This window comes from Triturus cristatus, chromosome 5_1, assembly GCF_964204655.1.
Source record: "Triturus cristatus chromosome 5_1, aTriCri1.1, whole genome shotgun sequence".
Lineage (NCBI taxonomy): Eukaryota > Metazoa > Chordata > Amphibia > Caudata > Salamandridae > Triturus > Triturus cristatus.
In genome coordinates, this window is record NC_140587.1 from 127,047,852 (window position 1) to 127,063,471 (window position 15,620).

General features: G+C 44.5%; 1 protein-coding gene across 3 annotated transcripts in view; it reads right to left on the reverse strand.

The window, feature by feature from the left end:
• LOC146830366 (uncharacterized) overlaps positions 1 to 15,620 on the reverse strand; it is a 138,765-nt gene that overhangs the window by 99,215 nt on the left and 23,930 nt on the right. For all 3 annotated transcript variants that reach the window (XR_014961421.1, XM_085604555.1, XM_085604556.1), the window contains exons 5-6: positions 15,287 to 15,359; positions 11,947 to 12,020 (exon numbers count right to left, since the gene is read on the reverse strand). Coding sequence is in view for 2 of the 3 variants with exons in the window: in XM_085604555.1 (XP_085460681.1) it covers positions 11,947 to 12,020; positions 15,287 to 15,359 (147 nt within the window). In the remaining variant the exon portion in view is untranslated. The remainder of the gene's footprint in view (positions 1 to 11,946; positions 12,021 to 15,286; positions 15,360 to 15,620) is intronic.

Sequence of the window (15,620 nt, forward strand, 5' to 3'; positions counted from 1 at the left end):
TAAATGAACTTCAATACAATTTTTCTTTAAAACTTAAAAAGAATACTAACTCACAAGTATTGAAACATGTTCACTATTTTAGGCTAAACCTTGCTAGGGAGAATGCGCCTGCTCTTTTGACTGATATCCTTATATTGTGGTATGTACATACTTAAGAGATCCATATGAAATGTAAACTTTTTGTGTCTTTTTTTTTTTTTTTCTGGTACCATTTACATTATATTTTTTTAGATAGTGTTGTCTAAAAGAGCCAGTATGCAGCAGAATGCAGAAAGACATCTTTTAGAGCCCTGTGCCCCACACAGAGCAGACCGCAGAGAGGCAGATTTGGACTGATTGTTCAGTTTACACTGCAAGCCATGCTGGATAACCCAGGAATATTACTGGCCGACTGATCTTACATCCGGAACCTGCTCCCTTAAGAACTCTATATCAGGCTATCACTGAGGGCAGATTTAGATCTTAGCGGGACTGTGACGGAGTGAGTATTTTTAGCGGTTTTCGCTCCCGCCTAACTGGCGGTCCGCCCGCCTGATTTAGATGCTGGAGTTCAACAGGCAAGCAGACTGGCACGATCCTGCTGACTCTGGTAGGACTTGGCTCCCCGTACATTCAGCAGTGTGGGCTGGGGCAGGCAGCAGCAGTACTCCAGACAGGATCCCCGCCATTGGCATTTGGTTTTGGCTGTTTCGAAGGGACTTCGGATGGGAATCCCTCCTACTTTGAGTGTGTGGATAGGGACAAAAAGGAGGGAAAACTCACCTTTGTTCGGGGTACAGGCTGCGGTTCCTCCTCTTCACCTTTGTCCAGTTCCCTCCTGTACTGACACATCTTGACTGGGACAGACCGGCACCCCATTTTTACAGACTCGAAGGTAAGTGTACCCGGTGTGTGTGGGTATACAGTGCATGGTTTGTGTTTGTGTTGGCGGGGTGCAGTGCAGAATGTACAACATGGGGGTCACTACATATAAGCTACATACACATATGGACACATACGCAACATATATGTGTTATATGTAATAAATAAAATGTCAATTATCTGTCTCCCCACCACCACGGTCACCCCCGTCTTCACTCTGCTGATAGAACACTGCCAGCCCAATGAGAACATCCACATTAGACCCTGCTGTAAGGACGGCGAAGGAGAGTGGGTGGCAGTCTTCTGTATATCTCGTATACATCCAAATACCGCAGGCCACCACAGCGGGCCGGCAGTCAGCCCACCAAGATCTCAATCAAGTCCCAAGTCTGAGAAACACCCTTAAGAAATACCTTGGCTTAATAACTTACTGAGTTATACACTAGTTATTCTAAAATCCTTTCTTTATGGAAGGTTTTGTAATAGTGATAGCCTCTTTCTGCAGCATCTTGGTGTTGCTGGAAACGTCTTCTCTTTGTAACCTTAAATTTGCATTTTGCATTTGGAGTAATCTTTGTTGATATGTACAACAGTCTTCCTCTGTGATGCCAAAAGAACACTATAATTGTGCCACACCCATCATGGTTCTGTATTTTACAATGTTTATCTGCTGGTTATCTCTTCTGCAATAAACCTCAGTTTTGTTGAGCAACATCTGTCACCTGTTGATTGTCCATGTCATTTGATGTTTTTATAGAGCATTGACAACAAATGAGGTTCTGCAGAATGGTAAAATACAAAACAGCAGCTTGCACATGGAAGTATGAAATATTTTACACACAGTATAATGTTTACTTGGCCATGTGATTGGATGCTGGCAGAGTGAGAGAAGCTAGCTCGATCGTGTTAGACAATGGCAGAAGACACTTCAGGCTCACTTGCCACATCCTGAAGAAGGCCCAGAATCCCCTAGCTATGTTCTCCTTATAGTCACATCTGTGGCTTAGCCTAGTAACTCAGTAAATGGATACAATTTCAAACTTAGGGGCCAATTTAGAGTTTGTCGGATGGAATTTAATCCAAATGGACCCTCTGCCTTCTAGATGGACCTCTGCGCACCAAATTTAGAGATGTCTGTTGTCCCATGCACATCTCTCTATGTTGACTGGAACCGCCGTATTGGCGGTTCTCGTCAATGTAAGAAAAGTTTGCTGGACAGTACCGTCAGCTATGATGGCTGTCTGACAAACTTTTAAAAGCCTTTAATCGGAGTCATCTCTGCCACACATTGGCTAAATAGTAATAATCATAGATTTATCACTCTTTTGCAAAATTCAAAAGACTGCTCAAAGACTTTTTCCTCGAGCGTTCCCTAGCGAACCGATAGGATCGGCCGAAGTGCTTTAGCCGGCACACTGCATGACTCTGACTCTTTGTCATATGACCTCGACCTCCTACACCTCCCAGACCCCTACCTCGTTCCCTCTTCCCGGAAAGAGGAGCCTATCGGATACGCGTTGTGTGTGAACTGTTCTCGCCACGTATTTTTACGTTATATTTGCTTCTCTTTATGTTTGATCTCTACGTGTCACGAACCATTATGTTCGACTACGGTCACTTCTCTGTCTGATTGCACCTTTAATACATGCTGTAAAACGCTCTGATACCCTCTGGTCCAGCTAGCGCTATATAAAACTCCTAACTAAATAAATAAATATACCTAATCTCTTCACAATGCCACCAACAGAATTGTGAAGCATTCACAATTTTCTGTGGATCCAGCCACAATTTTACAGACCCCTGACGATAAACTTCTGATCTGGCTCTGTTTCCTGCAGCCATTTTCAAGTCCACACTCAATGGAAACCTCACACTTTCATGCAGGTCTAACCATTCATCATGCAAGCCTTCAGGCATCAACCCAAACTACCTGTGGGAACAAAGAGATCTTAAGGCACGTGGCCAAGCGAAGGATGGCAAGTTGTATAACTTTATCTGGTGCAGTTTTATGATGTTTTAGAAGCTGCTATTGGAAACAGTAAGTTCTATAAAACTTCTGCTTGTCAAACCTTGGACCAAGTAAACTTTATAACTGATGCACCTGCTCAGGTCTGGCATGAACCGCTTTTGAGAAGGACCAAAGGTAGCAGGCATCCATCCGTTTCTCCATTCGCAGTAAACACATAGGTCATTTAGTTGGATTTGAGCCCATATGCGTATCAAAAAAGTTTAGTTTTCTTACTAGGAGGAGAACAAATTGGAGGACGTCCCATATCTGTGACCCTGGTTAGTTTGGGAATCATAGCTCCATGAGGTTGGTGTCTCATGAGAAGCAGAGTACGTATGTTTTGTAGATCTGGCTTCAACGGGAAGGCTTAGACAATAGAAGTTTAGAGAGAAGGTAAGTTGGGCGACAAAGCAAGGAATCGTTTGCAAACTGGTGCAACATTTGAAGCATCGTAGTGATTTCAGTGGCGATAACTTGTGACCCATTCCTTTCAGACATGGGATGAGCAAAATGTGTGGTTTTGTGATAGTGGAGCTCAACCTTATTGAACCAACATCAAATGAATGTGTCCCCAACATTGTGGAACACTACTTGAATCCACATCGTATACGTATCCAGTTACGACAAGTAATAGTATTTCTATAGCTAGCACGTAGCTAGTGATCAATGAAGCAATGTACACAGTGATAAGAGGGACATAGGAACTCAGCTCCCTTTTATCAGTGCGTTCGGAAGACCAGTTACATATTGGGTTCCCTTCCTCGACTTTGAAAACATTTTCAGATTCCCAGACACCTCAGCTAAAACTCACAGAGTGGTCCTCTTTGCAATCAGGGCTACTGAGAAACTAGGAAAAAGACCAGAAATAGCATTGCAGAAATCACCAATGTCATTTAAAGTATGGCCCTTCCCTAATTTCTAAACTTGACAACCTCATCAGTTGACTGCTTCCCTTCACTCCTCAAGAGAATGGTGTTCCAAAGGGAGTAACTTGGTTTTCCTGTTGGCTCTGGGCCACCAGTAGTAAACATCACTGCCCACCACAGATACTGGCCAGTATGTATTGACCCCCGCAGAACTCAGTAAAGCAGACCTCGCCATAACCTGCTGGTAAGAAAACTATCACCCTACCAAAGTGTCCTGATTATGGCGTAGTACTTTGTAATGTCATTTACAATCGGTTGCAAAAACTGCACATAAAAGTTCCCTGTAACAATTAGCATTATTTGTATATGTTTATCAATTTTCATGTCAGATTTTTACATCTGCCCAAACACTGGGTAAAAATGTGCGCCAATGGTATTTGCATCCAGTTTACTAGGGCTATTTCTGCATTTTGTGCATCTGAGCTTGTAGTAACCACTACTTAAAAGCTGGTGGTACATAAGAGCGCAAACCATAGGCAACCACACTTTTAGCTCAGCTCCAAATATGTGCTACTGCTAAAACAGCTGCGTATGCTATTTGTGGCCGCTTTAGGATAAGCATCAACATCTAAATGAACCCAAAACTGATGTCTACTCACACTCTCTGGGTCTGTTCAGATCCTTGCAGTAATAACAGGTGCAAAAACATCCTGGCATAAATAAGATTTGTGTTGGATACCAGGGGCCTGATTCATCATAGTTTTGCATCTCCCTCCCACCACGCAGGGAGACGCAGTGCGACGCAAAACCTAGTTTCAGATTTACCAAGCCGTGCAAGGTCATCCTGGGTGGCCCTTCATGGCTTGGTAAATCTGGTGTAACGCAAGCAGTGCAAATCTCTGCCTTGCATTACACTTCGAGGTGGGGACATTACATGAGTGGATTGTGGGTACATGAGTGGATTGTGGGTGCATGAATGCATTCCTGGGAATCGTACACCTTACCAACAGAGGCGGAATGAGGAGAGATATCTTCATTTCTCCTTGTTGCTGCCTCTCTCTAGGTCTGCTGTGAAAATGTCTCTGAGGATTGTTTTTGTGCAGGAAGGTACCCCTTCTACGGCCTACACCGCCGGCACCCTTGCACCTTGGCACAAGGGTGCCTGCATTGGTGCCAGGCAGCACAATGTGAAGCAGCGCAGACAGAGAGCAAGAATGTACATTGTATTGGTAAATATGATGCATTCCTGCACTCTCCCTTTCACGCAGCGCAGCAAGTAGCTGCGTGCGTTGTGTTGCGTGAAAGTATGAGGAATATGCTCCTGGGAGTTTACTTCCACCAGTTTGTTACTTGTATGCTAAAAATGCTAATTAATGTGTGCACTTAGGGGGAGATTTACAAAATCTCCACGCAAGGAAGCGCAGCACCCCGCGAGGCTGCGCAGTGTTGCACGTCAGGGAGGGAGTAGGAGAGTGCCATATTTTTAAAGTCATGGCTCTGTCCTCCTCTTTACCTTGCTCCGGCGCTGATTTCAGCAGCCATGCATCATGCACACACCTTAGGGCCGTAGCACTAGGGTGTGTGTATGAGTGTAGCATAGATTTTGTACAGGAAGGGTGCCATTCCTGTACAAAATACTATGCTAGGCACAATGCAAAGCGTTTCCCGCTTTGCATAAGTGCTGCACGGTGCACGAAATGCTCCTTACTTTGTTTCTTCATCGGCTTGGCCGCCAAGCCTGCCTCACCGCTGCAGAGCAGATGCATGGAGCTGTAGCCTTGGGACAGAATGTGCCGGGCCTTAGACAGCAGCAGCAGGCTCACGCTTCGCCTCTCTACCACCGCTCCGGAGCGAGGTGTCTTCCAGGACTCCTGGAGAGGCCGTCCAGCTCATTCAGTTCGTGGGGCGGATTCTTTCCGAGCAACCTCAAAGATTGCCCCTAGCTGGTAGACCCAATGCTACCCAGAACATATTCTGGCTTCCCTCATATCCACAGCTTACACAACCAACGCAAGGACAGGTACTGGCTCTCACTACCTCCACTACTCAGACACCAACCAACACAGCCAAAAAGGTTCATCAAATGGAGGGGGCTGTCAGATGAGTGTAATTATTTCAATTTCTGCAATCCTTCTCTGTTAGTGTGTTGTTACTGGCGGAAACAGGTGCGAAAACTCCAAAGATTCCTGCATATTTTGATAGACTAGTCACAATGGCATGCTCTTTTGCTGGCCTCTATCGAGCAAGCACAATTTCAGGGCAGCTGGGACATTAAATGGGCATCTGTTCTTTAGGGGTCTCCAATCAGCATACTTTGCTGCCGGCCACACTGCCTACGATATCAAGAACTACTTTAGTGGAGCCACCCGAGACTTTCTTCTCTCTTTCTGACTCTGGAAGTCTGTCAGAGTCAGGCTTCGATCTGGAAAATCAGGAAGACGCCAGAGCGTCTGCATCTAAGACCCAGTCTCAATATCTCCACCTAGAAGATGGGGCAACCTCGAATAGAAAGGGGCAGAAGGCGACTGGCCCAAGTACCAAGGGTTCGAACATAGATGACTCTATAACCAAAGTCTTCGCGCAGGGCGTATTGGATTCTCCTTCTCTAGCTGCCATCTATAACCTCTTACAGCAACATAGGGAAGAGTGCTGTAAAGATTCACTGACACTTAAAACTGCTTATCTAAAAACTCGAGTGATTCTTAGGAAGCTCTCAAGCAATATGGACACTCAACTCACGGCTTGGGAAAGTCGAGAAAGTGCAAGAAAATCTTCAAACTGCTGTTGGAGCAGTCAAGACTCAGATCTCACAACAGGAATCCCAGATGATCAGACTATCAAAGATCTCGAGAACCTGTCCCACCAGATTAAATTTAGGTATTCTGGGGATTCTGGAGCGAACGGAGTGGGATGACCGCAGAGGCTATATAGTATGCTTGTTCAGAGAGACCTTCTCCACCTTGGGGACTGGGATATGGATAGCATGATTCAGAGAGCCCATCACTGTCCATTTCACGCTCCCATTGAGGGATCACATCCTCTCTAACCAAGGGCCATCCTTATTTATGTGAGTAACTTCCTTCTCCGACAGGAGATAGACATACAGGGCTGCCCACCCTAGATCACCAGTGAAGGCGGCCAAAGTAATTTTTTTCTCTGACCGGATTTTTGTCATGAGACTGTGGTCTGGTGATGGCAGCTGAGAGAACATATCCCAGCACTTTCAGAGCCTGGAGCTTTGGTTCCACTATTGGAGCACACAATTCTGCGCATTTGATTCGAGGGCCAAGTGTATTCAAGTTTTGATGCTCCAAAGGTCGAAGAGCTCTTGACTAAGTGGCAAAGCGGAAATAAGGGGACTAATGGTTTTGGATAAGTATGCTATGTCTCATGTCATCCCTCTTTCTCTTTCCTCAACAGAAGCTACTGAGAGGCTGAGCTAATCTCTTTGTCATGCATTGCCCTCGCCTTGTGGAGCTTTAATTCTCTAATTTATAGTCTGCCTTTTCTCTTATTTCTTTTCTCTCTCTTATTCCCTTGTTTATGTCTTTCTGATTGGGCCAGCTAGTAGCTAGCATGAGATTCTGGATTTTTAGGTTCCATTAAGTTCCTATGTTATGTATTGCATTTGGTTGTCTTGGGCTTCTGGGCAGTCTCTGTTCTGTCTTCTTCTTTTTAGGCTATTCTTTTGATAATACTATTCTCGGTCAGGGGTGCTTAGGGGAGGCTCCTGGCTCGGGAGAAGAGCTGGGTACTCATAGACCATCGCATAGATACAGGTGGATGATGGATCATCACAACGGTCACGAGGGGCCAACTGCGCTTTACATTATGCATACTTTATGGTGTCACGTGTGGACTCTTGCTATCATGGCAAGGGGGCAAACTATCCTTGGGCAACTATTCATAGCTCCAAAAACTTGCCAGGGTCGCCCTGTTGCAAGTGATTGAATCTTATGCTCTTGTGGATATCTGGCGACACTTTCGGATGAGAGAACATGGGTTTACATACTATTCCGCCTCTCATAAATCTTTGTCTTGAATAGAAATGTTCCTTGCTTGCCACTCTCTTGTGTCCTATCTCAGTAGTTTCTTGAACCCCAGGTTTATTTCGGATCACACTTCACTGTCTCTTTTTATCTGGGTTGAGGGTTCGTTATTAAATTTGAAGCCACGTCCTTTGATGTTCAATCAGAAACTCCATCTTTCATTCATTCCATGGTGAAGGAAGCAAGGCTTTTTTGGAGTGCAACTTGGGTTCGGCATCTATTCCAATGGTTTGGGATGCTTTGAAAGCCTTTTGTAGGGGCCATACTATAAGGCATGGGGCTCCAACCTTTTCTGTAATAAGAGCTACTTATGTTCAATGAAAATAATACCGAGCTACTAATGTGCTAATGTAGAAACTGCTTTATAATTTGATACCAAAAACCTAATCTACAGGCCTGCACGAAGTTGACACATAAGTATTAGACAAATGCCTGTAGTTTTCAATGGCTCTGAAAGAAGCTGCTTTTGCAATGCAAGGCTCAAGAACCACGTTCGAACAGCACATTATGCTAGCTTAGCCACAAGCGCTTGAGCATAACATATCTGGCAGTATCCAAGTACGTGCTCATCGTTGGACTAGATATTGCAATCGCTTCTATTGAAAGGTACCGAGGCTGATACATCGCATTAGCCTGGGTGGTCCCAAAGTGTCACGTACACTAGACACGTGGGCAGCAACAGTATATCTTAGCCCATAAAAGGTATCACGCAGCTTATGCCTCTTTTGATTGGACTAAATGTTCTATGCGTGACCTGTATTGCATGCTAATGACGCTCTTCCTTTTGTGGTTTGTATCAATAAAAGCTGTGAAAGACTTCCCCTCTTTGGACTCCTAGTGGCTTTGCTGTCTGTCTCCATGCTTCACGTATTGCCTTGTTGATCTAGATTAAAATCTATGCATCTTGTGTGCTGACAGAGTGCTGTTATTATTTGTTTGGCATTATTTGTTTTAGGCTTCTACACTAACAGTGAGCATGCCAGACAAGATTACCATCAGTGGTTACCTCAGTGCTTCAGGAAATGTTGTCATCAGTAATGTGAAAATGGCATTATGAATTTGGAATGCAAATACAGGGTTGATGCATGACAGCCATGGATTCATTGCCTCTAGCACCAAGGTAATCATTTTAGTTACGTCACCCCATGCCTCATGATCTATCACTCATATATCTGTTTTAAATATAATTTTGAATCCAGCCATTTGTCTCAAAACATCAGCTAAGCGTATGAGTTCTGAAAATACACATTTTTATCTCGAACGCACACTTTTCAATTCTGTGAAACACATATTAATTCAAGTAAGCATTAGCTTCTACTTTAGTGGGCTGGTCTCCTCCCAAGCTACTGGTTGGAGAAGCCTACAATACATTTTTTCTCCTTCCTCTGGGATCCTATGCATCTTTGATGAATTCGTTTAGGATAGCTCAAGCGTTCCTCCGGGAATTCATGCTTGACAATGCAATTAAGAAAGCTCAGGCCAAACAATTAAAGTTTTTTGAAAACAGTAACAAAATGGGACAACTAATTTCTTTTTGGGTTCAAGATTGGGCCAGTGCATCTGTTACGACTGATCCAACTCTTGTTCGAGAGGAGTTCTGCAGCTTCTATCAGAACCTCTGCAACGAGGAACTGGCCCCATCAATGGAGGGAAGTGATCAGTTTCTCCGGGCTGACCACCATCGTAAACTTTCTATCTCACAGCAGCATAGGCTAGAATACCTAATATTAGCCTCTGAAGTAGAAGTCGCAATTGGCCAGCTGGCACGAGGTAAGGTCTGTGGCCCTGATCAACTTCCGCAGGGATTTTCTGTTAGACGAACGCATGTTTTAGTCCCAGTCGTCTGTGAACTATTCAACTCTTTTGAGTTATTTGGACAGGTTCCCGATTCATGGACGGAGACCAGCATTGTCATCTTCCCTAAGAAATGGAAAGATCCCTTTCTCTGTGGCTTATGTCGACCTATATCATTGATTAATGCTGACTCCAAGATTTATACCCGGATATTGGCTAATAGGCTTCCAACGGTCATCTCAGATCTTGTCAATGAGAACCAACATGGTTTCCTTCTGGGGCAGGATAGTACTGCCCATGTTAATACTGTTATCACTGCCCTAGAGACAAACTGCGTTTAGGGAATCACAGTCAGACTGATAATGTTAGACGCCGAAAAGGCATTCAGCTGGGTCTCCTGACTTTTCTCTGGGCCTCTATGGTGGTATCAGGGTTTGGATTGAGGTATATTGCTCAGGTTCAACAGCTTCACCCGAATTTTACCGCTAGAGTTCTCTGTTTAGGTTTCTCGACTTAAATAATTCAGATCAGTTGTGGTATGGTACCCGTCAGGGATGTCCACTTTCACCTCTGCCATTTGCACTCTATATTGAACCTTACATTCAAGCCCTGAAGAGCTCAAAGGACATCGCTCAGCTGAAGATTTATCAACTCAAACTCAGGGTGCCTGCCAATGCAGATGATCTTACTATTCTGACTTCTGCCCCGGAAGACTCATTAGCAGCTGTCAAAAAAATGGCAAGTGAGTATGGGGCTATATCTGGTTACAAACTTAACCTCGACAAAACTCTGGTTTTAGCAAACACTATTCCTTCCCAGGATGACAGGCGATGGGTCAAATCAGCGACTTACTTGGGGGTTGAAGTCTCCCTGAAAATGGAAGATGTGATCAAGCTCAACTATGGTGCACTCTCTAGAAGAACTTTGGAGATATTTAGTAAGTGGCATTGCTTATATATTGGTGTAATTGGATTTTGCAATCTAATTTAAATGCTCATCCTGCCTCGCTACCTATATCTATTTCAGTGTATACCCCTGTATCTAGTGAACTTTTTTTTACACAGATTGAAGCCTCCTGGCAAAAATCAATCTGGGGGTATAAAAAGCCCAGGGCCAATATAAAATTGCAGCAGAGGCTACGATTAGAGGGTGGACTCTCCTTACCCGATTTACGAGTATACTTTCTAGCGGCGATCATGTCCCGACTAGTTAAAGTGTTGGGGTGTGAACTGTGAGGGTTAGGACGTCTGTTCCCAGAGTATCTCCCTTGGGGGGCAGATATCACCCACATAACGGCATCATTAACACAGTCTACTTTAAGAGCACTTGATTTAACACACTGAGGGTCTTTGACTATATTTTTGGCTTTTTTTTAAATGCGAATTCCGCGGATTTCATTATTTTATGAGTTCTTATCTGTGCTATAATCCTAATTTTCTTCGACAAGTGCACAAAAGGTTTATAGATTGCTTGCAGGCATCCCATCTATTTACAATGGGCACTTTTTACGAAGGCAAGTGTTTGCTCTCCTTCAAGACACCCTCCCCGAGATTCCCTCCTCCCCGCTTGGGTTTTTTCCGTTACCTGCAAATCCAGCACTTTGTCACAGGTCTGAAGGTGGAGGAGGTCAGCTGGCTCGGATATTTGTGGCACGGCCCACCTATGAAAGGCATTAGCCGGGCTTATATAATGATCCTGGTGGCAGGAGGCCAACGACGGTCTGACATCTTTCAGATTGCAGCAGAGAAGCTGAGCCGACATCTCAGGGTTCAAGTCACCTCTGATGAAATGAGACACATAAATCTCTAAGCCTTTTTGATGTTCCTGTGACCGGGCAGATTCAGTCCATATTTTTGCCTCCTGTCCTGCTATTTCTTATTATTGACAGACTGTCTTTGGCAAGCTGAGTCTGCTCTGTGGGATCACTGTGAGGTAGGACCCTTAGCTCATTGTTTTGGGCCATACACCTCTTGTATCCAGCACTCAAGTGGTATTTTTTTGCTTTTGCTCTAGCTCGACTGATCCTGGCTCGTCGTTGGCTACTGACCCAGGCTCCCAACCCTCTGCTCTGGTGGCATGAATTTATCAACACCGGCCTCCTCGAGTGCCTGATCATGGAAAATGATGAGCGACGCGCTCGGCTCAGGAAACTATGGCATCCATTATAGGGATGTCTCAGGTGATTACATTCTGGTCACGACCAGTCATCTCCATAGTCACTATCTTCTTTATTTGATTCATCCAGTTACACCCTCCCGACTGTTATAATTCTTAACTTTTGTATTGCCAATTGATGGAACTGTATTGCTGTATTGTCGTGTCTTACCTACGACGGCGATTAAAAAAAATAAAAAGGAAAATGACTTACCTGAAGAATCGAGTGGACAAGAGGCACCTCCATATTGGGAAGGCACGGGCTGTCCCCCGTGAAGCACAGCAGAGCTAAAAAAGTAGCAAAAGTAACATTAACCATTGTTAGTAGCTTCACATTTTTGAGCTAAAGCTTTAATCGCCCATTACATTATAGTTTGAGCATGGTGGAACTCCTCCTGTGGATGTAAACCTACATATCGACTTGTTCCCTTTTACACATGCGAAGGGGACCCCCAAGATCTCCAAAACCCTGCATCACCTTAGGGATCTTACCAGCCTGAATGTATCCTGTGTCACACGTCTTTGGAGGAGCTCCCTTGGTCCACTCACACTGTTGCCCAGATTTAAGACCCAACTGGTGCTTACGTACGCATTTCTAGATCGTAATAGGCTATCGACGCCTAGGGGGCAGACATTCTATATGACCCAAAAACAGTGCACCCATAGCTGGGTCCAACGTAGGCCCTTTGAGGGCAGGCGTTCCCTCTGACCTGACTCAAAAAGCATCTATACTCGAACCCAACAAAGGTCCCAATGGGGCAGGGGTTCCTTCTGACCTTCAGTTTAGGTCAGGTCAAGGGCCCCGGTTCAGTTTGGTCTTTCTTCGTGCAGTATGTGGCCTACAACCATCACCACGCACCTGATATTTCTTTTACTTGTCTTGTGAAACTTGCGGGTGCCCTGATCTCTTTGAAATATTAGTAATCCAACTTCTCATCTACCATCATACTTGGTTTTGTTCATCATCATCAGATGGAAACCTCTTGTATCATCTCCAAAGCATTTATGTCTTTGATAAAAAGACAGTGAATGAAGGGGGCGGGACTTCTAGGACGCCACTGGACACCTCACAACACTCAGACGTTGTGCCTTGTATCTCTACCCTTAGGCACCATGCTTTCGACCAGCTGTCAATCCATTTGAAGAGCTGATCACCAATTCCCATTTGATGATTTTTTTAAGTCTTGTGGTAAAACTGCCTCAAACGACTCCGCAAATGACAAACTACCCCACTGCATTTCTGTGCAGTTCTATACGTGTGTACCTTCCCAAGAGATCTTAGCAAGATAGCTTGTCAAGACTATATGATTTGCAGTCATTGTTTTTTAAATAGTTTTTTTTTTCTCTGTATTTCTTTTTTATGTTCCTTGTGTAGATGCGACAGAAATGAACATGTGAAACAAAATGACATAATACCTCCCCTCGATACGAACATTAATGCATAAACATTAAATTATATTGATGTGCATTAGCAAGCAATGAGTAATCGTTGTGTTACTATAAATACTGAATGCCATAAACACCACTGTCAGTTTCTGATTAAGACAGTGAGTTCACTGCACCTTTCATGTGAGACTGAGCCCCCCCCCCCCCCCAGTCGGTAGAGTGTGCAGCTACTGTAGGAGTGAATTTAGAATAATAAATAAAGGGCGGTAAGTTAGCATGAATGAGTTCAAATAACTCTCAGGAGCTTTGCCTGAGAGAGCAGAGTGTCTAAAGCATGGCGGAAGCTTATATCAATGTAATAGGGTCATCAGGAACTGGGCCTTTGGAACTCTTGGGAAAGGTCTTTGTTGGTTCGTTTCAGAACTGGGACCATATGGCGTCTTCTCTGCTTCCCCTCGGGGTGCGACAATGTCTCTAATGTTTTGTGCCCTTGAGACGGGGTGTCCTCGCATTCTATGTTGCATTTGATATTTTTCGGTGAGTTTTATGATGTTTATGCTAAGCTGTTTTTAAAACAACTTTTACCTCAGCTTCATTTTGTACACCACATATGCGTTATGCAATTTATTCTCATAAATCCATGACTTGGTAATGTTGGTTTATCTTTCTGTGTTCTGTATTCTAATTTAGGAATGTACATTGTTTTTGCCTTAGTTGTGTGTTCCTTCTTTGTGTTTTTCTCTGATTTAGAATCAAGAATAAAATGTAAATGAATTCAACTGAATCGAGCCACAAATAATATAATTGAGCTGTATTTGACATAACAATCCAATTAAAGTTGACATAACTAGGCCTCAAAATAATTTGTTGTTATTGCACATTTTCTCGTATCTCAATCTCAATCGGAGCGCACTGATTAGTCATAGAGAACTGTGGGGGGGGTCTCATACTGCCCTATTTTAAATACCCCATTTAGGGCCATATGCATAAACACATTTTCCCATACACCCTTAGATGCATCTGGCCCTGAGTTGCATTAGAGGGGGGTTTAGGTGGGAGGAAGCTGAAATAACTTCCTTTTTAGCTCGCAAAAGCATGAGTCTCCCTCCTAAATCGGGGGAGTTAACACGTTTCGTGCCTGTCCGGACTGTCCTGGCTTCCCAAGGACTCTTCGTTTGGTCTCATCTGACCTTTGGTTTTATGGTAAGTACATCAGCGGCAGTGGTGATGGGACAGGTGAATCAGTGAGAAAGTGTTGTCTACCTATTTGAAGGAAGGTACATGCAGAGATACCAGTGATGACAATCAGTGCTAGCAGAGCATGTTTGGTAAGTAACTTGCGCAACCTATGGGTTGCGGGTAAAGAGTGTCAGCATTTAATGGAAGAACAATCAGAGCAAGGACTTGGTCTCCCATAGCGGTCATAAGACTAAGGCCTGATTTATGGGGTTTTGCCTTAGGGCACCACCGCAAGCCTTCCTACTGCGCTGCCCTGCGGCAAAAGAAAATGGCAGGAATGCACCGTATCTTTGAGATACGCCGCAATCCTGTCCTTTTTTTTCCCTGCACTGGCCCACAATGGGCTGCCATGCGCCAACGCAGGCCCCATTATTGCACCTTGGTGCAAGGGTGCCTGCATTGCAGGTATGATTATTTTTGTACAGGAAGAGAAACCTTCCTGCACAAAAACAACCATCAAAGGCTTTTGCCTCTTTCTCTGTGTGCTGCCTTGCACCTCCCCCGGGTAGGCGTACATTTTTGGTGCTGCCTCAGAGTTAGGATATCTCTTAAATCTTGGGCCGTCTCAAAAAGCCATGGATTTTGCCGGGAATGCCCTCATCAACACCTATTGCACGCCCCTTTAACGCAGAACACTGTGTTAAAGGGAACGATATTTAGGAGGCAGCATTAAGCCAAAAATAGTGGCTTAGTGCTGCCTGGTAAATATGGAGCAGGCTCCTTAGACACCGGAGCGTCACAAAAAATGACGTTCCGGCAGCACAAAGGGCTTCATAAATGAGACCCATAGGGGCTTATTTACAAGCCCCTTGCGCTGCCGGTGCGTCACTTTTAAAATGTGAAAAAGTGACGTACTGGCAGTGCAAGGGGGTTGTATATGTCGTCTTGTGATAGAAAGCACGCCCCCTGAGAGAAAAGACCCTTCTCACCTTGGAAGCACTCCAGGGCCATACGATCCACTTCTGGGTCCGAATGAGGCAGCAGGGGTTCCCAAATAAGCTTCTGTGTTAACAGAGGAAAAAGGGACAGACCTTAGAAACACTGCAACGCCTTTAAAACAGATATGACAGCTGGGACTGATAAATAAGCATAGGAAGGCACACAGCACACTGCATTTCCTGACGTCATGACCATTGTTCTAGTATCGGCGTGAAATAGCACAGGGCTCTACTGACTCCATTTTGTCACTCAACACACAGTGGGGCATATGTACAAGCCCCTATCGACACCACAGCTTCACTTTTACGGACGTTGTCATGGCGA